The following is a 22,269-nucleotide window of genomic DNA, read 5'->3' as shown; positions in this document are numbered from 1 at the left end:
AAAAGAAAGAAGGGATACTGGTCTGTAGTTGTTGACATCGGAGGGATCGAGTGTAGGTTTCTTCAGAAGGGGTGCAACTCTCGCTCTCTTGAAGACGGAAGGGACGTGCCACTTTGTGCGATTAATTTACATGCTATGAAACAAAATGGTGGAAATACTTTGAAAACAGCTACTAAAGCATCTATTTTACTATAAATGTGATCACACTTGACTTTCCATTCACAAATGTGAGTGAAATGCTTGCACTTTTGAACCCAAACCACCTGCCAACGTGGCTGGTGAAGCAGACGTCTTACCCTCCAATGCCACACATTTGTTAGGTGGCAGATGTTCATTTTATGCCCAGGATGCAAGCCTACCAAACAAGCTAAATGCCTTCTATGCTCTCTTTGAGGCAAGGAACACTAAACCATGCACGAGAGCACCAGCAGTTCCGGATGACTGTGATCTCGCTCCCCGTAGCCGATAAACAGGATAACATTCACAAGTTCTCTGGGCCAGACAGGAGGCATACATGGAGCATGCTCTGACTAGCTGGTGGGTGTCGTCACTGTCATTTTCAACCTCTCCCTGACCAAGTCTGTACTACCTACATGTTTCAAGCAGACCACCATAGTCCTTGTGCCCAAGAACGCCAAGGTATCCTGTCTTAAGGAATTTCACCCCATAGCACTCGCATCTGTTGCCATGAAATGCTTTGAAAGGCTTTTCATGGTTCATTATTCAACACATCATCCCAGACACCCTGGACTAGGGTTGGGTGGTATCCAGATTTTCATATCGTCATACTGTTCTTCGCTCATCCCGAGATTTATGGTATTACCAGCTTAGTACACAAGGGGGTACTAAAAAACACAAACACCTGTTTGGGTGTCATTCTACTAGAATGCAAACAAAATTAGCCCAAGTAATAGTGAATTTCCTTGGAGGCTGCTAGATAAATATGCTAATGAGCGCAACTGGCTGTATTTATTCTTGGTATGGCAACTGCTTGGCATCCGACTGCAAGGCGCTGCAAAGTGTAGTGTGTATGGCCCGTACTAGTATGTCAGTGGGGCCGAGCTCCCTGCCTTCCAGGACCTCTATAACAGGCGGTGTCAGAGGAATGCCCTAACAATTGTCAGACTCGAGCCACCCAAGTCATAGACTGTTCTTTCTTCTACCACACAGCAAGTGGTACCGATGCATACAATCTGGAACCAACAGGACCCTGAACAGCTTCTAGCCCCAAGCCATAAAACACCTAAATAGTTAGTCCGTGTAGATATTTGGTTATCTGTATTGACCCTCTTTGCACTCTTTTGACTCCCATACGCTGCTGCTACTGTTTATTATCCATCCTGTTGCCTAGTCACTTTAACCCTCCCAATATGTACATATCTACCTCAATTACCTCATACCCCTGCACATCGACTCGGTACTGGTACCCCGTGTATATAGCCAAGTTATTGTTACTCCTGTATTTATTCCTCGTTATTGTTTTTTTTTCGATATTTCCCTCTGCATTGTTGGGAAGGGCCCGTAAGTAAGCATTTCACTTAGTTTTCACCTGCTGTTTACGAAGCATGTGACAATGCAATTTGATTTGGTTAATGGGTATAGGGTAAGCGACTTCAATCACTAATTTCTCTAAACAGGTGAAAAAAACATCCCCAGATTCACAGGCAATACATTACATAGGATGAAGAAGCCATACTCTAAGCACAGCTCCATACTACTTTTCAGACATGACATAGATAACTGATACTGGTTGTGGGGTGTGTTGACGGTTATATGAATCCTATAAATAAACATTGCCAATTTGGGTGCATTCAATGAGCTTAATTTCTTAAAAGATCAAATTATATTTAAACAAAATTATGTTCTAGGACTGCTAGTCTCATCTTTTTACAACTACAGAAACGATTTCAGCACAATCTGTTGTGGGTGTCAATCCTCTTGTATTTTTAGGTGGAATGACCCGTGTGTGAGGTGTGCTTGTCTCAGTCATCACATCTCTCTCATCACACATGGTTCAGGCTGTTTTTAATTGTATCCCACTAACCTTTCCTGATAGTAACTGTCTCTCACAGCTAAGGTCTCGGGACACATCAATAGCGTTTGCCTGCCGAGAGTACCTCTGAACAGGCAGAGTGCAGGCAGAGTGCAGGCAGTAATTTTCCAGTGCGACGTGTGCTATAAATAGTCTGCCATGTCCACTACAGGGACACTGACAGCTAGCTATGCAGTTTATCCAGGGATGCCGTGTGGTTGTCTGTGTTTGCACATTTATCAATATGCATTTCGGTGTCTTCATGAGTGTGTGCTTACACACCCTATGCATTTGTTTGTGTGCCTACCCATACTGCTTGTTTGTACACTTGGGGAGGTGCATTCTGAAGGTATTGCAGTACCTCCCGTGTGTCTCATTCTTCCTTTCTCTCTTTCTCCTCCCCGCTCTCTCTCTTCCCCTTTCTCCTCTGCCCTCAGGTGTATAGAGAGTCCTCCAGCAGTACCTGCTGCTGAATCTGTTGTCTTGTTTTTAGACTCTGTTATAGTCTTCAGACTCGCAGGCACACACGCATGTATGTATCTCCGGCTTCTCATCCCACATCCCATTGAGGGAGGTAATAGAGGCTGGCCTTGGACAGGGGGAGCACGTGGATATGATGCGGGGGATGAGGGGAGGAAAGGAAACCTGGAGAATAAAAGAGGAACATTTTATGTCAATCTGCCAAGGCCAGCTGCTCTCCACTCAGCTACCTGCCAGAGCCAATGAAACCAGCTTCCAGCACCGCTGTTTACACGACCAATCTCATTACACACACTCTGTCTGGTTGAAAGGGATGAAAAGGGGGGAAGGTCATTCCATGCCATTTCAGCAAGCCATGAAACCCGTCATCTCAGATGGTTCTGAAATCATTTCTGTAGTTAGAAGCAGATAAGATTAGCATTCCTGCAACATTATTTTGTTGAACTATAATTGGATATCTGAGAAATTAAGCAAATTAATTGCACCCAAATTTGCCATTTTAATTTATAGGATTCATATAATATTCAATAAATATTGTACCTAACATCTGATTTGTAACAATGAAAAGACATAAGGAATTGTCAAAAGCCACCCATGGACCCCCACAACCCCAACATCCAGTATATAGTATCAGTTCTCTGTCTGAGAAGTAGTATGAAGCTGCAGCTTGGAGTATTGCTTCTTCATCCTATGTCATGTATTCTCAGGGAATTTGGAGGTGATTTCCCCCCCCCAATGTTAAATGGATAGTTCACACAAATTACGAAATGACATTGGTTTCCTTATCCTATAAGCAGCTTACGGACAAGGTATGGCAGCAATGGCACCTATGTTAGCATTTCTGTGGCTCATTTCCAAATCATCTCTAAGTAACATCATTGAATTACTCAATCAATTATTAGATTCTTCAGGATGATTTGGACATAAAGCATGAAAGCGCTAATGTAAGAACAGTTGACTTGGATTTGTGCCACAAATGCAAAACAGTTAACAGTGGACAACAAAATCAACACATGGATTTCTGTCATACCTTGTCCATAGACAGCTTACAGGGTAAAGAAACCAGTATGTAATTTTGGTGAACTATTACCCCTTTAAAATTGATGTGGGGGGAGGGAGCTTTAAAAAAGAAATCCCCCGGAACAGCATCATCTAGTGTTCAGAACCTGGTAATATCAAGATGTAGGATGGGACATAAACGTAACAACTTCAATGACTAATTTCTCTAAACTGGGGAAAAACAACACCATATTCACTGGGAATACATTACATACGATAAAGAAACAGTACTCCGAGCCGCAGCTACAAACTACTTGTCAGACATGGAGAACTGAAACTACGCTGAACAAAAATATAAACGCAACATGAAACTATTTCAAAGATGTTACTGAGTTACAGTTCATATAAGGAAACCAGTCAATTGAAATAAATTCATTAGACCCTAATCTACAGATTTCACATGACTGGGAATACACATATACATCTGTTGGTCACAGATACCTTTAAAGAAAAAGGAGTGACGTGGATCAGAAAAGCAGTCAGTATCTGGTGTGACCACCATTTGCTTCATGTAGTGCGACACATCTCCTTTGCATAGAGTTTATAGGGTTGTTGGTTGTGGACTGTTGTCCCGCTCCTCTTCAACGGCTGTGCAATGTTGCTGGACATTGGCGGGAACAAGAACACGCTGTCGTAGACGTTGATCTAGAGCATCGCAAACATGCTCAATGAGTGAAATATCTGGTGAGTATGTAGGCCATGGAAGAACTGGGACATTTTCAGCATCCAGGATTTGTGTACAGATCCTTGCGACATGGGGCCGTGCATTATCATGCTGAAAGATGAGGTGATGGTGGTGGATGAATGGCACAACAATGGGCCTCAGGATATCGTCATGGTATCTCTGCATTCAAATTCCATTGCTAAAATGCAATTGTGCTCGTTGTCCGTAGCTTATGCATGCCCATACCATAAGCCCACCTCCAACATAACGTTGACATCAGCCAACCGCTCGCCCACACGGCCCCATACGCGCCATCTGCCAGGTACAGTTGAAACCGGGATTCATCCGTGAAGAGCACACTTCTCCATCGTGCAAGTGGCCATCGAAGGTGATCATTTGTCCACTGAATTTGGTTATGTGGCCAAACTGCAGTCGGGTCAACACGCTGGTGAGGATGACGAGCACACAGATTAGCTACACTGAGACAGTTTCTGACAGTTTGTGCAGAAATTCTCAGATTGTGCAAACCCACAGTTTCATCAGCGCTCCTGGTGGCTGGTCTCAGACGATCCCGCAGGTGAAGAAGCCAGATGTGGAGGTCCTGGGCAGGCGTGGTTACACGTGGTCTGCAGTTGTGGGCCGGTTGGAAGTACTGCCAAATTCTCTAAAATGACATTGGAGGAGGCTTATGATAGAGATATTAACATCCAATTCTCTGGCAACAGCTCTGGTGGACATTCCTGCAGTCAGCATGCCAATTGCATGCTCCCTCAAAACATGAGACATCTGTGGCATTGTGTGACAGAACTGCACATTTTAGTGTGACAGAACTGCACATTTTAGTGTGACCTTTTATTGTCCCCAGCACAAGGTGCTCCTGTGTAATTATTATGCTGTTTAATCAGCTTCTTGATATGCACCTGTCCGGTGGATGGATTATCTTGGCAAAGGAGAAATGCGCACTAACAGAGGTGTAAACACATTTGTGCACAAAGTTTGAGAGAAATATGTTTTTTATGTGCGTATGGAACATTTCTGGGATCTTATATTTCAGCTCATGAAACATGGGGCACTACATGTTGTGGTTATATTTTTGTTCAGTGTATATACTCGTTGGGGTGTGATTGGCATTTCTTTGGATTCCTCATGCCTAACTCATTGTTAGAAAAAAGTTTGGTCCAAATCAGATGTTTAGGTACTATATTTATTGAATATTATATTTATCCTATACATTTATATGGCCAATTTGGGTGCAATCAATTAGCTTAATTTCTCAGAGATCAAATTATATTTGAATAAAACAATGTTTCAGGAATGCTAATCTTATCTGTTGGTGAGTGTCGAAATCCTCTTGTGCTTTTTGAAGTGGAACGACCCAAGAGAGAGACATGAAGAAAGGGCCAGATGATGGTGAGTTTTGTCTGGAGTCCCAACAGTCTGTCCTTTAGGGGAAAGACAGATGCGGGAAAAAGAGGGAGAAAGAAAACCATGAGAGGAGGGGCTCGGGAGATTGCTGCTCTTGGCTGTGAAACACCTCCCCACTCACAGACAGGCTCTGTCTCCCCGCCCACTCCATTCTTGTGTGTGTGTGTGCTGCAGATGTTTTTGCGTGGCGGGTGCCTGCTCTGGCTTTTCTGTCACTGCGCAGAGCTGAGAGGAGGAGGAGGAGAGAGCAGCGCAGCAGAGAGAGAGAGCGAGAGTGAGTCCGTGTGCTTGTGTGTGCTATGCAGGGATTGCTCTGTCTGGCTGCTGGTGATTTGGTAGGAGCTTTTGGTGTGTTTATGTAGACATCCACCATTCTGCTGTTGGTTGTGTGTTTAGGTCAGTAAGCCATCGAGGAGGAGCTAAGGTAGATTGCATGCTGTTTGCATTTGACTGCTGCAGGAGACCGCCAGGAAAGGAGGGAGCGGGAAGGGGGGAGATCGGAAACAAGTGAAAGAGAGCTGTTACCCTCAATGTGCATTGGTCTGTTTATCTTCTCTACTGCTTGCTAGTGTTTAGCTGTGTGGCTGATGCGGCATGTGTCTATGAGTCAGGCTGAAGCCATACTGTAAGTGAGGTCACAGCGCTGTAGTGGAGGAGACAATGCTGGTAATGAATGTTCTCTCTGCGTAGGGGACGGACGGTGAGGTCAGCTGAGCTACTGTGTTCTGAGCATCAGACCCAGGAGCTCCTGGTGGCTTTGTTTCGGTTGCCTGGCGGGACAGAAACAACGGTCTGATTCAGTGTGGTCTGTGTCAGCCAGAGGCACAATGCATGTGTGAGCTGAGCTTGGCAGGTGGCAGGATTAGTGCTAGATGTAGTGTGACTGTGGACTGGACACAGACCATTCATTCACACATACTCTCACATACAGGAGAGTTAGGGACTTATCACTCGTTCGATTTCAGTCATTACATGCAGCATTAGAGCAGTGAGTCTGTTAGGCAGGCAAGCAGCTCTCCTTACACCTCAGGCTGCCATTCCATTACAGCTGTGTGCTTTTCGGGACTGAGACTCTGATTTGCTTTTTGTAGCCAGCTGTGGAGCCCCTTGATTCTCATACCTGGGTTATGGTTGAGAGGAAAGGTATTCTATCCTTGGGATGCAGAGGGATATAGCCCCTAAGCTATTTAAGAGAGTGAATTCAGCAGGACTTTGGAAGACAGGCATTGAGATTGAGATTGGATCCGCTTGTAAAGCAAGAGCACGGCCATTGATAGGTATTGTGAGGGGTATAGTAAAGACTCAGTGGTGTGTGAAATTGGTTGAGGGATAGTGTGTGTTGGACAGTGTGTCAGACAGTGTGTGTGTGTCCATTCTCTCACGCGTAATGCTGTGCCCAGCGTCCTGCCTGCCTCTCCTAAGGGACCTGGCTCAGTGGCGCTGCCTGCTAGGGTGGCACCGCCAACACGGGGTCAGTGCAGGGGTCACTGCAGGGGCTGGGCCGGGGTCAGAGGTTGGGGTTGGGGGAATGAATCGGCCCGTCTGCCTCACCAAACCGCAACATGGGAGCAAGGTGAGTACCTTAATTTACTCAGCAATCTTTCAGACAGTTTAAACCTAGTCTTTTTACACCACACATTATAAAGACTAGATACTGCAATAATAGTAATAATAAATCATTAGAACCTAGTCTTTGTCTGTCCCCTCAGGGTTCTGCATTCTTTTGTGAAGTTTTGTGTGATTCTTGTCATAAGGGGCCTCGTATGGAGTGATTTGAGTGCCAACATTGTATTTGAATTCCATAATATTGAATTTGTATTAACTTTTTAGTATTTGTTTTATTTGTAACGCACAAATGTAATAATTTTATTGAGTGAATACTGCATTTAGTTTGAAAATCGGATATTTAAGTTAGATATATTCTGTTTCAAAATGGTATATATTGCATTCATTGTCTATCAAGTTTACAAGCAATAATTTCAAGTTCATCAACGTTTCATATATTCAACTTCTCAGATGCATTCGGATTCAGTTTTTAAATTCGGTTCTCTAAATTCAGATTCAAAACCACAGACAACATCCTGGTACTTTCATAGCCAGGGAATGTAGAGGAGAACCAATATAATGAAATACTTACTGTGGTAAACAGAAGCTTCTTGTGAAATGTTGAATTTTATTTTCTAGCATTTGAACCATTTTGGCTATAAACTATGATGATCCCATTCCTGAAAGCTAAGAGTCTCTGAAATATCTGTTCCCTCTATGATGATCGCATGCCGCATTGGAAGGGCGTAACACAAAATAAAAACAATTTGGCCCACATAAGAATAATGTTGAATATTCCTGACAGTTTAGCCCTTCTAAGGATAGCCTTTCCTCTGTAATACTGCTCTTGTGACCTACTGGGTTCGAACTGGGTCTCCTGCCTGTCACAAGACTGTGTTTGCCCACTTAGGCCATAGCTTCCGGAACTAATCCCTAACACAATTCTACAGCAAGGTTACTCATCAAAAAAGCTTGGTTCATCAAACCACTTCAGTTACATTTTACCCCCTTTGACCTCATACTCAGATATTACGGCACCAATATAACTGACTGGGTTCGAAATCAGGCTTACTGCACAACAACAGCACTTTATTTTGCAAACAGAAGCAGAATGATCTGTAGACCCCATTTAATGAGAGGGCAACAGAGGTGGTTTGGGGATCCATGCATGTGATGAACAACCTTGCCTGAGACCTAAAAACGTGTTAGTTTGACTGGTTGGGTTCTTACCCAGGTCTCCTGTGCTTCAGACAATTCAAGTTTTCATGTCTTCGACAAGTTACTTATCACAAAAGCATGGTCACCAAAGCTGCTGCTACATGGTCACGTGTGTTTTCGAGGCAGAAGTCCTGCGGTTGAGTCTCAATATGCGATGAATCAGGGGAAAGCAGTACTTGCTAAGCAGACAGTGTGATGTCCTTTACAATGGTACCCCTGGACTCAGATGTACAGTTGCGCTGGTTCAAACCACAGGGTTTTCTGTAGAGTGAGTTTAGGTGGTGAATGTAGCATATGGGAATCTGTGAAACTCATTAATCAGCCTGAAGTGTTGTCCCTTGCACAATAGTAAAAGGCCTTTTTCAATAGCACGGTGGGTTATAACTATGGTTGGGTGGTATCTAGATTTTCATATTGTCATACTGTCCTCTCATACCGGGCTATACGGTATTACCAGCTTAGTACACAAGGGGGCGCCCAAAAACACAAAGAAAAGTCTAGAATTCTATTGCCCAGAATGCTGACAAAGTGAGCACAAGTAATGTCGAATTTCAATGGAGGCTGCTAGCTCAATATGATAACGAGTGCAAACGAAAATAAAGAAATTGCTGAGACAGGCAATCCAGCTCATAAAGTTACACATATAAAGTTAGGAGCTACCGAATGTAATTTTTGGTGAGTTTAGACATTTACAAGCAAACGTGAATGAGAGACCTTGAGAGACCTGTATCTGTGTGAAGTCTGGAGTTGCTAGGCTAGGGCCTGCCTGCTCTGCTCAGAGAAAAGGGGAGAGGTGAAAAAACACAAGGAAATCAAGATGGTGGCAGCTGTACAAATAACGAATCCAAAGGGCTTTGACTTCTGAAACACGTCAGAAAGCTAACACAAATGATGCCCCATTTGAGTCTCGGTATGAGCTGAATCACATGCACATCGGACCCTCTCCACTTTGCCTACCAACAGATCTGCCATTTCCATTGCTATTCACACGGCCGTAACACATCTGGACAAGAAGAACACCTATGTGAGAATGCTGTTCATTGGCTACAGTTTAGCATTCAACACTATTGCTCCCTCCAAGCTCGACACCAAGCTCAGAGCCCCGGGTCTGGACACTATCCTATGCAACTGGGTCCTGGACTTCCTGATGGGCAGGCCACAGGCTGTGAGGACTGGCAACCACACCACCTCCACACGGACTCGAGCGGTTGGTAAAGACTGCCCAGTACATTACTGGGACCTTTTTTTTTTTTTTTTACCTTTGTATGGTAGTAGGTACCAGGCACAGTTGTTTGTGGCCAGAACTGTAATGCTGCTGCGTTGTTCGCGCTCATCAGTTTCCCGTGTGTATTAAGAATGTTCCACCACCAAAGGACATGCAGCCAACTTGACACAACTGTGGGATGCATGGGAGTTAACATGGGCCATCATCCCTGTGGAACACTTCAACACCTTGAGTCCATGCCCTGATGAATTGAGGTTGTTCTGAGCCATTTACTTTATGTTCTTATTTGTTGTTGCATTGTCGAGAAGGAACCTACAAGTAGGCATTTCATTGGACGGTGTATACCATGTGTATCCTGTACATGCCACTAATACAACTTAAACATGAATCAGGGGAAGCGGTACTGATTAAGCAAGCAGCGTGTCGTCCTTTACATGAACTTCCGGAACTTATTCCTACAGGCTGTAGGTAAGTGGACTAACACAGCTTTGTGACATTCTGGTTCGAACCCAGTCAGTCACGAGCAAGGTGAAATGGGGAGTGAAAAGGCTGTTCTCAGAAGAGGTATGACAGGGCTATTCAACTATATGCTTATGGAGGCCAAAGGGTTCTCCTCTCATGGCATCAAGAGAATGTTGCTATATCTCTCATTTTGAGAAATACTATTGCAGCCAGGGAAAGAGTGTGCGAGAGGGAGAAACAAGTGCATGAGAACAAGAGGGAATGGATCGTTACTGGTGTTCTAGCCGAGACATTTGATGCCTCTAACTCAATTACTAGACTCTCACTGCTGGCCAATCTCATCCCAAACTTTTAGCCAGATTGCTATTGATCCTAGTGTGGGCAGAGGAATGGAGAGGTGTAGAGGCTGTGTGCTGGGGCTGGGTTTGGGGGGGAGGGAATGATTGAGAGGATGCAGAGGGTCCTCTGTGACCCATTCCCTGGCCGTGAGGGTAACGTAATACCCGTGGCCTGGCAGCTGGATGGTTTTTCGGGACACATGAGCCTCTGGGTACTCTGTTCAGCCTGAGGTCACTGCCTGTTACTGGAACTAGAGGAAGAGGAGAGGAGAGGACCACACCTGCTCTTTTTCTCACTCACGCTTTATTCCTCACCCGCTTCTCGCTTTTCCTCAGCTGTTCATTACGGTTTTTATTTTTGCCCTTCCTGTTTTACTCCCTGTCTCCCACTGCATCCTCTTACTGTCTCTCACCTCTCTGTTTTACTCCCTGTCTCCCACTGCATCCTCTTACTGTCTCTCACCTCTCTGTTTTACTCCCTGTCTCCCACTGCATCCTCTTACTGTCTCTCACCTCTCTGTTTTACTCCCTGTCTCCCACTGCATCCTCTTACTGTCTCTCACCTCTCTGTTTTACTCCCTGTCTCCCACTGCATCCTCTTACTGTCTCTCACCTCTCTGTTTTACTCCCTGTCTCACACTGCATCCTCTTACTGTCTCTCACCTCTCTGTTTTACTCCCTGTCTCACACTGCATCCTCTTACTGTCTCTCACCTCTCTGTTTTACTCCCTGTCTCCCACTGCATCCTCTTACTGTCTCTCACCTCTCTGTTTTACTCCCTGTCTCCCACTGCATCCTCTTACTGTCTCTCACCTCTGTTTTTCTCTCCACCCCTCTCCTTTTTTGCTTACTCAATCCTTCTTTTATCATCTCCCTTTTGTCCATTATTTTCCCTCCCTCTCCTGGTACATTCGAGAGAGAGATGGAGAGAGAGAGAGAGACTATCAGGGTTTGTGTCCTGAGTGTGGAGTGGGTTAAGTCCCCTCAGCACTAACTTTACCATCACTCCTCCTCAGGGCTCTGTCTCAGGGGATCCACACAAACAAATCGCCTTCATTGCAGTATCCATATAACCGTCCCACACCCCTCTCATTTTCTCCATTCTGCTATGGCAACATCAATATGAAAGAAGTAGCCTAGTTGTGTTTTCATTTGTAAAGCACAATGAGTAAAATGGCACTGAAGCACACTACTCCAAGGCTGTTATCCCAGACTCTGTCTAATTGACTGACCTGTAAAGTCTCCTCAGGTTAGAGACCCATTAACAGAGGTAGCCTGTAGTCTCAGGACCAGGTGGTCTCTCCGCCAAATTTTATAACCAATTTTGGTTACAAAATGATTGCATCTGAGCTTCTAGAGTGTGCGGCTATCCTTTTTTATTTTTAAGAGCAGCCATTTAGCAGGCTGATGAGTCTGCAGTCTCATGGCCTTTTCTGCTGTAACACAACAAAAGGCCTGATGGAACAAATCCTGGAGGGAGGGCAAGACGGTCTCTCTACCTCAGAAGGAGAGCTTCCAAAGTGCCTCAGCCAGTCGATACCAACCCAGCCAGGGGGCCCTTTTTGGCTTAGAGTAGAATAGTCAGTTAGCCAGTGTGAGTGTAGCCTCTCTCTCTTCAGGCACAGCAGTGAGGAAATTGTCCTGGCAAACGGTGTCTGAGAAGCTGTTAAATAATTTACTGTAGCGAACTACTTTTAACTGTGAGAACAGGCCTGAATGTTCCACTCCTGCACTGCCAGTGAGGTAGTTTGTGTACTTTGCATTGGTCCTCTCTCTGGAGGAGGTAGCGGTGGGAGAGAAGCTGTGTCTCTCTCAGCTGAAAGGAGGTGGTTGGTTGTTTGGCAGGGTTTGACTGCTTCTGCAGGAGGTTGTCAGAAAATAGATTATCTAGGTGGAGTTCATGCAAGGCCCTCAAAGTTAATGGTCACACATCTGGGTACTTTACCCAAATGTGAGATGGTTACATGTGTTACCTTCCTTTACTTGTCTAGTTAAATAAAAACCACTGACCAGCTTGATTTTGTCAGTAAAACATCATGTCAAAAGCTATAAAAAAAAACCCATCAGTAACGAAGCTGATAGAATTTCAGAGCAGGGTGATACGGTTTAGAGCATATGTTTTGATTGGAGGTGAAACAACTCCTCCCCAGAAGCTCCCCTCACTGGCCAAGCTCATTGCAGATGATGTACAACTTAAATGTGGAAGTTGTTCAATAATTCAGCAGCCAGCGGCTGGGCTGGTCTGTGTGCCTCTCCACAACCCAGCCCCATCTCTCTAGACCTAGCCTCAGCTGTATCACCCCAGCCCCATCTCTCTAGACCTAGCCTCAGCCGTATCACCCCAGCCCCATCTCTCTAGACCTAGCCTCAGCCCCATCTCTCTAGACCTATCAGCCCCCCAGCCCCATCTCTCTAGACCTAGCCTCAGCTGTATCACCCCAGCCCCATCTCTCTAGACTAGCCTCAGCCTAGACCTCCTCAGCTGTATCACCCCAGCCCCATCTCTCTAGACCTAGCCTCAGCCGTATCACCCCAGCCCCATCTCTCTAGACCTAGCCTCAGCCGTATCACCCCAGCCCCATCTCTCTAGACCTAGCCTCAGCCGTATCACCCCAGCCCCATCTCTCTAGACCTAGCCTCAGCCGTATCACCCCAGCCCCATCTCTCTAGACCTAGCCTCAGCTGTATCAGACCTAGCCAGCCCCATCTCTCTAGACCTAGCCTCAGCCGTATCACCCCAGCCCCATCTCTCTAGCCTAGTCATATCACCCCAGCCCCATCTCTCTAGACCTAGCCTCAGCCCTACCACCCCAGCCCCATCTCTCTAGTCCTAGCCTCAGCCGTATCACCCCAGCCCCATCTCTCTAGTCCTAGCCTCAGCTGTATCACCCCAGCCCCATCTCTCTAGTCCTAGCCTCAGCTGTATCAGCTGTATCACCCCAGCCCCATCTCTCTAGACCTAGCCTCAGCCGTATCACCCCAGCCCCATCTCTCTAGACCTAGCCTCAGCCGTATCACCCCAGCCCCATCTCTCTAGACCTAGCCTCAGCTGTATCACCCCAGCCCCATCTCTCTAGATCTAGCCTCAGCCGTATCACCCCAGCCCCATCTCTCTAGTCCTAGCCTCAGCCCTCAGTATCACCCCAGCCCCATCTCTCTAGTCCTAGCCTCAGCCGTATCACCCCAGCCCCATCTCTCTAGTCCTAGCCTCAGCCGTATCACCCCAGCCCCATCTCTCTAGTCCTAGCCTCAGCTGTATCACCCCAGCCCCATCTCTCTAGTCCTAGCCTCAGCTGTCACCCCAGCCCCATCTCTCTAGTCTCACCCCAGCCCCATCTCTCTAGAGTCCTAGCCTCAGCCGTATCACCCCAGCCCCATCTCTCTAGACCTCTCTCTAGCCCTCAGCCGTATCACCCCAGCCCCATCTCTCTAGACCTAGCCTCAGCTGTATCACCCCAGCCCCATCTCTCTAGTCCTAGCCTCAGCCGTATCACCCCAGCCCCATCTCTCTAGTCCTAGCCTCAGCTGTATCACCCCAGCCCCATCTCTCTCTAGACCTAGCCCCATCAGCCGTATCACCCCAGCCCCATCTCTCTAGTCCTAGCCTCAGCCGTATCACCCCAGCCCCATCTCTCTAGTCCTAGCCTCAGCTCTCTCTAGTCCTAGCCTCAGCTGTATCACCCCAGCCCCATCTCTCTAGTCCTAGCCTCAGCCGTATCACCCCAGCCCCATCTCTCTAGACCTAGCCTCAGCCGTATCACCCCAGCCCCATCTCTCTAGACCTAGCCTCAGCCGTATCACCCCAGCCCCATCTCTCTAGACCTAGCCTCAGCTGTATCACCCCAGCCCCATCTCTCTAGACCTAGCCTCAGCCGTATCACCATAGCCCCATGCAGCCCCATCCCAAGCCAGCCAGTATCAGAAAGAGAATGCTTTACTTAAGATTTTAACAGGCCTGCAGAGCCCAAGCCCAAGCTAGATGAAACATTTTAATTAAAATAAGAGCGAATGAGCGAGGGGAGGAAGAAAAGAGCATTTACCGCCACTGGGCAAGTTTGCAAGCTTTTGTGAGTGTCAGAGGATTAGCCAACAACCCAGTTGGTTTTCCACTCCCTGGTTTAGAGAGCTAAATAGATTGTTTTGTAAATGTGTGTATACTCTGCATGTCTGCGTCATTGACATTGAGTCTCTGTAGCAGTGATTGAAACCCCTGAGGCTCTGTAGCAGTGATTGAAACCCCTGAGGCTCTGTAGCACACCACAGAGAGAGGCTGGGCTATTCATTTGTACACAGACACACACACACACACACACAGGGAGGGGGGGGTAGATAGAGGTGGGACACAGTGTACAATCACTGTTATTGTGTTGACGGGCGAAGATTTGAACAATGGGTTTGATCCAAATGGAACGGTGACATGCTGCATTCCGTGAGGTGTGATCTGAGTGGTTTAGTGTATGTTCATTTTTGGTGGCGCTGAGGAGATTTGTGTAAATGTTGATGGACAAGGGATTTCAATTCAATTAGCCTAAATTACATTAATTGGTGACATGGGGCACACTACCAGAGGTCCTTATTTACCCCCCCGCCCCCCCACACACACACGGAGTAGAGGAGGGGGTGAGCTTTATCACCAAAGACCTGCCGACTGGATTACGGCACGAAATCCTGTCAATCAGTCATTATTAACGGTGGATAAGAGGATCAGCTTCCCTGAGGGACTCTGCCAAGGAAACTGACTGACCTCTACACATCTGACCTCACAGACAAATATTTGGGCTGATAGATGGAGAGACAAGGGATACAGAAGAATTTGCGTGGCTGGATGCATTTGAAAACCCAAATGAAGTGACATTAAACTTACATTTTTTGTTGTTGTTATTAATTGGGACACTGATTACACAGGGGAATCAGAATTTGATTCTAACCCACATTTTTTAGCAGTTGTGTGTCTCTCTCCCCTGAGGGTTCTCTGACCCAGCTGCTCTTTTCATAGTGCATGGTTAAAGTCGGTCATGCCGTTATTCAGCCAATCGGTCCAGTGGGTCCTAACATAGCCATTGATTTGTGGGAAGCCTACAACCTGCCACACAGATTAATATTTAATATTATAAATATTGAAACTTACCCCCTGGGGCAGTTTTACTGGAGCAGAAACACAAGCACCTCTCATCATGTCACCCCACCTCCTCCCTCGCTTCCCATCTCTGCACCCTCCCATCCTTTCAACCCCAGGGCTTCAGATGAAAGTGAGCTAGAGGACACAGCACATAAGCCCTGTTGGAATGCTTAGAAAAATGTGTCCTTTGTTCTTACCTTGCTTTGAGTAATGACTGATCTAACGGAACTGAGTGGGTGATGGATCGATTGCCACATTTGCTTCAATTTCTTCCATGTTGCTTCAATGAGGTCAGATCAGTGATCAACATGAGGATCTCAGGAAAGCAGCCTTATCCAGGCCAATCAGCCAAATCCTTGCTGATGACACCACGGTTGTAGGTCTTATAACTAATAACGACAAAGTCAGCCTATAGGGAAGAGGTAAGTGAAGTGGCATTGTGGTGCCAGGACAACAACCTCTCCCTCAACATCAGCAAAACAAATGAGTTTATTGTTGACTTCAGGAAGCAGAGGAGGGAATACTCCGAACCACATCAACGGGACTGCAGTAGAGCGAGTCAGCATTTTTAAGTTCCTCGGCATCCACATCACAGATGACTTGAGATGGACCAACAATACCACCACTCTTGTCAAGGGGGCACAACAGCACCTCTACTTCATAAGGCGCCTGAAGAAATTCGGCATGCCACACCGGGTTCTCTCCAAATACTACCACTGCACCATCAAGAGCATCCTGACGAGTTGCAGTACATCACTGGAACTGTGTTCCCACCCATCCAGGGCATCTACTTGAAACGGTGCCTGATGAAGTCCTGCAGCATCATGAAGGACCCCCACACACTCCAGCCACAAGCTGTTTTTTTTGTTAATGTATTTTTTTTAAATTGACCCATCATTTAAGCAGGCAAGTCCGTTAACAAATTCTTATTTTGCAATGACGACCTACCACTAACCACATTGGGCCAATTGTGCGCCGCCCTATGGGACTCCCGATCACGGATCACGGCCGGTTGTGCTCCAGCCTGGGATCAAACCAGGGTCTGTAGTGACACCTCTAGAACTGAGATGCAGTGCCTTAGACTGCTGCGCCACACTTCCTCTCACACACACCACAACTGCTGCTACCAGACATTTTATTCCCCCTTCCCTGAAATGTGTAAATATTGGTCTATAAATTCTGTCTTCCTGTATTCTACTGATGCTGAAATGTTTAATCTATTCTATTGAGCCATTTACTTTATGTTCGTATTCTTCTCTTTTCTTATTTCTTATTGTTGTTGCATTGTCCAGTAGGAGCCTACAGGTAAGCATTTCATTGGACAGAGTATGCTACACCACGTGTATCCTGTACATACGACAAATACAACTTGAAATCCCCCCCCTTCATGCACTTTTCATTAGATAATCCACTTATTGCTCCAACCCTTCAATACCGCCCCAGCACTCCCAGCACGGACCAGCTACTTACATATCCTCCCATATTGTAGTCTGTCGTCTCTTGATACACTCAATCTTTACTGGTATGTCTCCGTCTTAGAGGCAAGATTGTCTGTTGATGGTTCAATATGTACATCTTTTTCAAAACGGCCTTGCTAACAACGTCATGTATCTCAATCTCCCCTTCGACAAGCAGTTTAATTGCCTGGTATTGCTTTGTTTTCATACAAAATAACCATCCAATCTTCTAAGATTCTTCCTCCCTAACATCTCCATGGATGTGTTGGGAAGCTGTAATGCCAGAGGGTTTATATCTAGTAAGGTGCTTAGCTAGTACTCTTATCTACTTCTCTTCATACCCTTCATGTGCCCTGCCACTCTCACCCCCTCCCTCCTCTATTTCTTTGTTCCCTCTCTCTTGCACTATTTCCCTGCCTCACTCTCGCTATCCTCCCACACATTCTTCAATCTCTCAATTGGTCTCTCTTTCTTTACTTCCTCCTTTGCCTTCTGTTTTTCCTACCAACTGTGTCTGAAATATCTTTCTTTCCTTCATTCCCTCTCTCTTTCCCATCTCTCCTTTTATAACCACCTCATCTCTCTCCTTACCCATTCTGTCTCTTCCCCCGCATTGTTCCTCCTCTCCCATTCTGTCTCCCATCTCTTGGGTCATCCAACACCACTCCACTTCGAGTAGGTTCTCAATATACATAGGAAAACTAAATTGTAAGCAATTCTCTCTTTCTCGCCCTCCCTCTATCTCCAGTATGCGTCAGCCGGATGCCTGCTGTCCCTCCACCACAGTGAGAAGCCTGATCACGAGGAGGTGTGTGAGTTCCGTCCCTACACCTGCCCGTGCCCCGGGGCCTCCTGCAAGTGGCAGGGCTCCCTGGAGGCCGTCATGCCCCACCTGATGCACGCCCACAAGTCCATCACCACCCTGCAGGGAGAGGACATCGTCTTCCTGGCCACAGACATCAACCTGCCGGGGGCTGTGGACTGGGTCATGATGCAGTCCTGCTTCGGCCACCACTTCATGCTGGTCCTGGAGAAGCAAGAGAAGTACGAGGGCCACCAGCAGTTCTTTGCTGTGGTGCTGCTCATCGGAACGAGGAAGCAGGCCGAGAACTTCGCCTACCGCCTGGAGCTCAACGGGAACCGGCGGCGCCTCACCTGGGAGGCCACGCCCCGCTCCATCCACGACGGCGTGGCGGCCGCCATCATGAACAGCGACTGTCTGGTGTTTGACACGTCCATCGCTCACCTGTTCGCCGACAACGGCAACCTCGGGATCAACGTTACCATCTCCATGTGCTGAGCGGCTCTGATGTGGAAACACAGACCCACAGGCCTCTCTCGTTCTCAGACTTACACATGCGGTGGGCAGAAACCGGTGCACAGTGACTGACTGCTGTGCTGTACCTGCCTCCTGTGTGATGCAGTAGACTGTGTGTGAGAGGATAGGTGGGATATGGAGAGGATGTGTGTGTTTTGCTGCTTGAGGCTCGTTGGCTCCCCATAATGCTTGAATGGAGACTGGGCTGTAGAGTAGTTTCAGGGTGTTTGCCTGTCCTCTCATAATGCTTGAATGGAGACTGGGCTGTAGAGTAGTTTCAGGGTGTTTGCCTGTCCTCTCATAATGCTTGAATGGAGACTGGGCTGTAGAGTAGTTTCAGGGTGTTTGCCTGTCCTCTCATAATGATTGAATGGAGACTGGGCTGTAGAGTAGTTTCAGGGTGTTTGCCTGTCCTCTCATAATGATTGAATGGAGACTGGGCTGTAGAGTAGTTTCAGGGTGTTTGCCTGTCCTCTCATTGTGTGTGCTGCAGACAGTGTACAGTAACCTACATGCGGTGGGCTTTTGATGACTGAAGCTCTACCCGCCCCCAGGACCCCTCCTCAACCGCTCCCACCCCACTCACCCCTACCTCCTCTTCTGCCCAGCCAACCAGTGCCAGGCAAGAAGGACACTGCCAGTGTAAGAAAGGGCGGTCAGTCAATTGGCTGCCAAACAGCGGTATTCAGAGAACCTCCACTTCATCCGTGAATAGCCCCTGCAGATGCCGCTTCCTAATCCTCACAGCGAATTAAGTTTCAGTAAGTTGGTCAGTGGACCAATCAGGCCTCAGACGCATATGGGCAGAGTCGGGACCTTAGAGTGACCAATGTGCTGCCTCGGTCTGGGTTAGTGTGAGCTAAGCCGGGGTTGTTCATGCTCCCCTAAAGGACTGCACTGACTACTAACCAACTCCTTACTTTACAGAACTGCAAAACTCAACCGTTTTCATAATTAGGCTGTCAATTATAACCCCAATCCTGGTGTGTATAATAAATATTGGTGATAGGTTCTGATCTGATTGGAAGTAAAAGACTGCATGTATGTCCGCCATGTAGAATAAAGACACTGATCGGGTGTTTTGGTTGTAGGCTCTCGTCATAATGCATCATAAAGGTTGCATAATGCCATCGTAAGCATGGTATCAAACCGCTCATAAGCACTTTTTGGTGAAACCCCAGGGCCTAGTTATTCACATGGATTCTGTGTTACAATACAAACAACAAAGGCACATTACTTTTCCAAAGTCACACGCTCTGTTGCATAAAACTCTGATAGATTTGAAGGTTAGTCCCTTTCTTTGGTAAGGTCAGTTGTCATACAATTTCATGAATGAAAAACAGGTGTCATGTCATATTTAAGATGGCATTATGTTTGTTTTGACACAGAAGTCATATTTGTAGTGTGCGAGCCAGTACCACTACCACTACAGGAGACGGTACCACTACTGTTATGATTGTGTGTTTTTGTTTCTCTGCAGCCACTCCTCACCAACAGAGATGAGCAGCATGGCGGAGGCACGCGTTTTCTTATTTGTTCCTCTGTCTCGTGAAACCGTTTGTTCTGCAGAACCTGGTTTATCTTCGGTTCTTCTACTCTCTGATTGACATACTATAATATGGGGGTAGTTTTGACTCTTCCCCTCTGGTCGGTCAACCCACCACAGCCTTACTTTTGTACGTAACCTAACTAGCACTCCCAAGTTGGGGAGGCGTCTGTGAAGATAACGAAGTTAGACTCAGACCCACCCTCAATTTCTTCAACGGACTCTCAGTTTTTGTGGACTTTGGGGGTAGAAATGGGAATTCCATAGTACTCCAGCCATGAACCTCGCCTTCACCTGGCGTCATAGTAACCAAGCAACCAAAGCAAACAAAAGCCCACCTTTTCATAAAGTACCTCTGATGACATTGATCACAGACATGTCTGTAACCCAACAGAGTCCCATCCTACTTCCAGAGACACTGCAGTATACCCCAAATCACCCTCTGCTGATCACCTCTGCCCCGTCTTATAAGTATTTGTGATATGTAAATGTTGGATGACCATATATTTTCTAAAAGCTGATAGGAGATTCTGTGTTCGGTTGTGTTGATCTGAGATGTGTTTGTGTCAGGTTATTTTCAGAGCTGTTGTAACTACCTGCTATCCTATTTTATTCTAGTGGTCAGTGTCCCTACCTTACCCACTGAGTGGACAGACATTTCTGCCAACACACTCTCCTTTGGGCAGCACAGCTCTGCAATTGCTATGGCTGATCTGTAATATCGACAAAAAATGCAAACTGTGACGCTCACCTGTTAGTAACATGGGCTTGAAACCTTTTAATGCTGCATCAGTTATCATGAGCCAGAGAGAACTGCGTGGATTTCATTAATTAATTGTTTATGGGGCAATGTGAGATCAAATCAATGAAAACTAAGAGTCAGTGTCCACAGAATTAGATTTCATGGTGCATTTGTTTCTACTGAAAACATCTTTAGGTCCAGATTTCTGCAGTTATGTTTTAGGGCGGCAGGTAGCCTAGTGGTTAGAGCGTTGGGCGCTCGAATCCCCGAGCTGAAAAAACAATGTGTCGTTCTGCCCATGATCAAGGCAGTTAACACACTGTTCCCCGGTAGGCCGTCATTGTAAATAAGAATTTGTTCTTAACTGACTTGCCTAGTTAAATAAAATAAAAATTCTGGGCCCGTGGCTGAATGTAGTTGATGATCCCTGACCTTGGCTGTCATTATGTAGGCTATAAAAAACATGTCTAACTATAACTCTTCATCTGCTTAAGTGTTGTCCACTTGCACAATGTTTTGTTCTGTATGATGTGTCAGAACATTGAACAGAAACACATTCCCATCCAGCTGTAAATCACCTAGAATCATTCTACAAACCAGAAAAGTACACACATTCTTTATGTACCTCGGGAAATACAACCCATGTCTTGTACATTCATAGTACACATAATGTCATAGACATCTTTTGTACAGCCAGACCCAATACTTATTTTCTCCCAAGTTTAGCCAAATCCTATCCTGGGATGTTTCTTTAACAGCTGTATGGTTGCAATTTCTTCACTTAATTTCAATTGGGTCCCTAACAAGTATTTTCTTTGGGACCCACACACCATCCCAGCCTGGCCTCTGTTAATCTGGGGCCCGGGTGAAGGCAGCGGTTGCAAAAACATTGAATACATCACATCATCTAGGTAACTAACATAGTATAGCATTGACGATCTATCCATGCAGCCAGACAACGGGGCGACCAAAATCCCAGTTATTTGAGTGTGGCTTGTCTGCCTGGCCCCCGACTGGAAGAGGATAAGGGTTACCTTCTAAGGACAAAATGGTGGCTCGTCCTCTAATATCTCTATACCCCAGTTGGGTTTTTTCATTGGAGCCCCGGTGTGATGAGATTAATAGAACTGATGACATTTATGGTGTTTCACATGCCAACTATCGACAGGTTCCTTCACACACTTAACCTCTTGGTGGAATTAAAACATTTTCTTAATGGCAGGATGTGCTTTACCTCTTTTTCCCTTTTATGTTTTGACAAAATGTTAATTTATTCTTGATATAAATATCTATGCTATGTTCTGTCTTAGATGATGAACTATGTTGTGTTTTAAACATCATTCAGCGATACAGATGAATTGCAGTTAAAATCCTGTTGAGCAGGTATGAGCTGGTGATCATGTAAATAGATCTTTCTTTGGTCTGAATTATTCATTTTTTCCCCAAAGTATCTTGTTTGCCTTTGGTTCTTCACTGAATTACAAATTGTGTAATGTTTTGGACAGTCTCTTTTCACCCAAAATCACCTATTTTTGGAGCCAAGAGGAAGCTCCTATCTTGCGTTACCCATATTACCATGTGTCTCTGTATCACTTGAAATCCAATTTAAAAATAAAATGTTATTTATAAGGCTTGTTAG

The 22,269-nt window shown here is 46.1% G+C and overlaps 1 protein-coding gene across 2 annotated transcripts in view; it reads left to right on the top strand.

Moving 5' to 3' along the window:
* The window catches only part of LOC135550630 (E3 ubiquitin-protein ligase Siah2-like), a 42,055-nt gene extending 19,791 nt beyond the window's left edge, over positions 1-22,264 (top strand). Inside the window, exons 1-2 of one of the 2 annotated variants that reach the window (XM_064981623.1) lie at positions 5,843-7,233; positions 17,773-22,264. In XM_064981623.1, coding sequence (XP_064837695.1) covers positions 7,048-7,233; positions 17,773-18,324 — 738 coding nt within the window. In that variant the 5' untranslated portion in view covers positions 5,843-7,047 and the 3' untranslated portion in view covers positions 18,325-22,264. Of the gene's footprint in view, positions 1-5,842; positions 7,234-17,772 lie in introns of those variants that run through there. The other variant, XM_064981622.1, reaches the window with a different exon arrangement.
* The last annotated feature ends 5 nt before the right edge of the window (positions 22,265-22,269 follow it).

This window comes from Oncorhynchus masou, chromosome 12 (genome assembly GCF_036934945.1).
Source record: "Oncorhynchus masou masou isolate Uvic2021 chromosome 12, UVic_Omas_1.1, whole genome shotgun sequence".
NCBI classification, from domain to species: domain Eukaryota; kingdom Metazoa; phylum Chordata; class Actinopteri; order Salmoniformes; family Salmonidae; genus Oncorhynchus; species Oncorhynchus masou.
The sequence above is the reverse complement of the archived record's forward strand: the minus strand, read 5'-3'. Positions and strand labels throughout refer to the sequence as shown.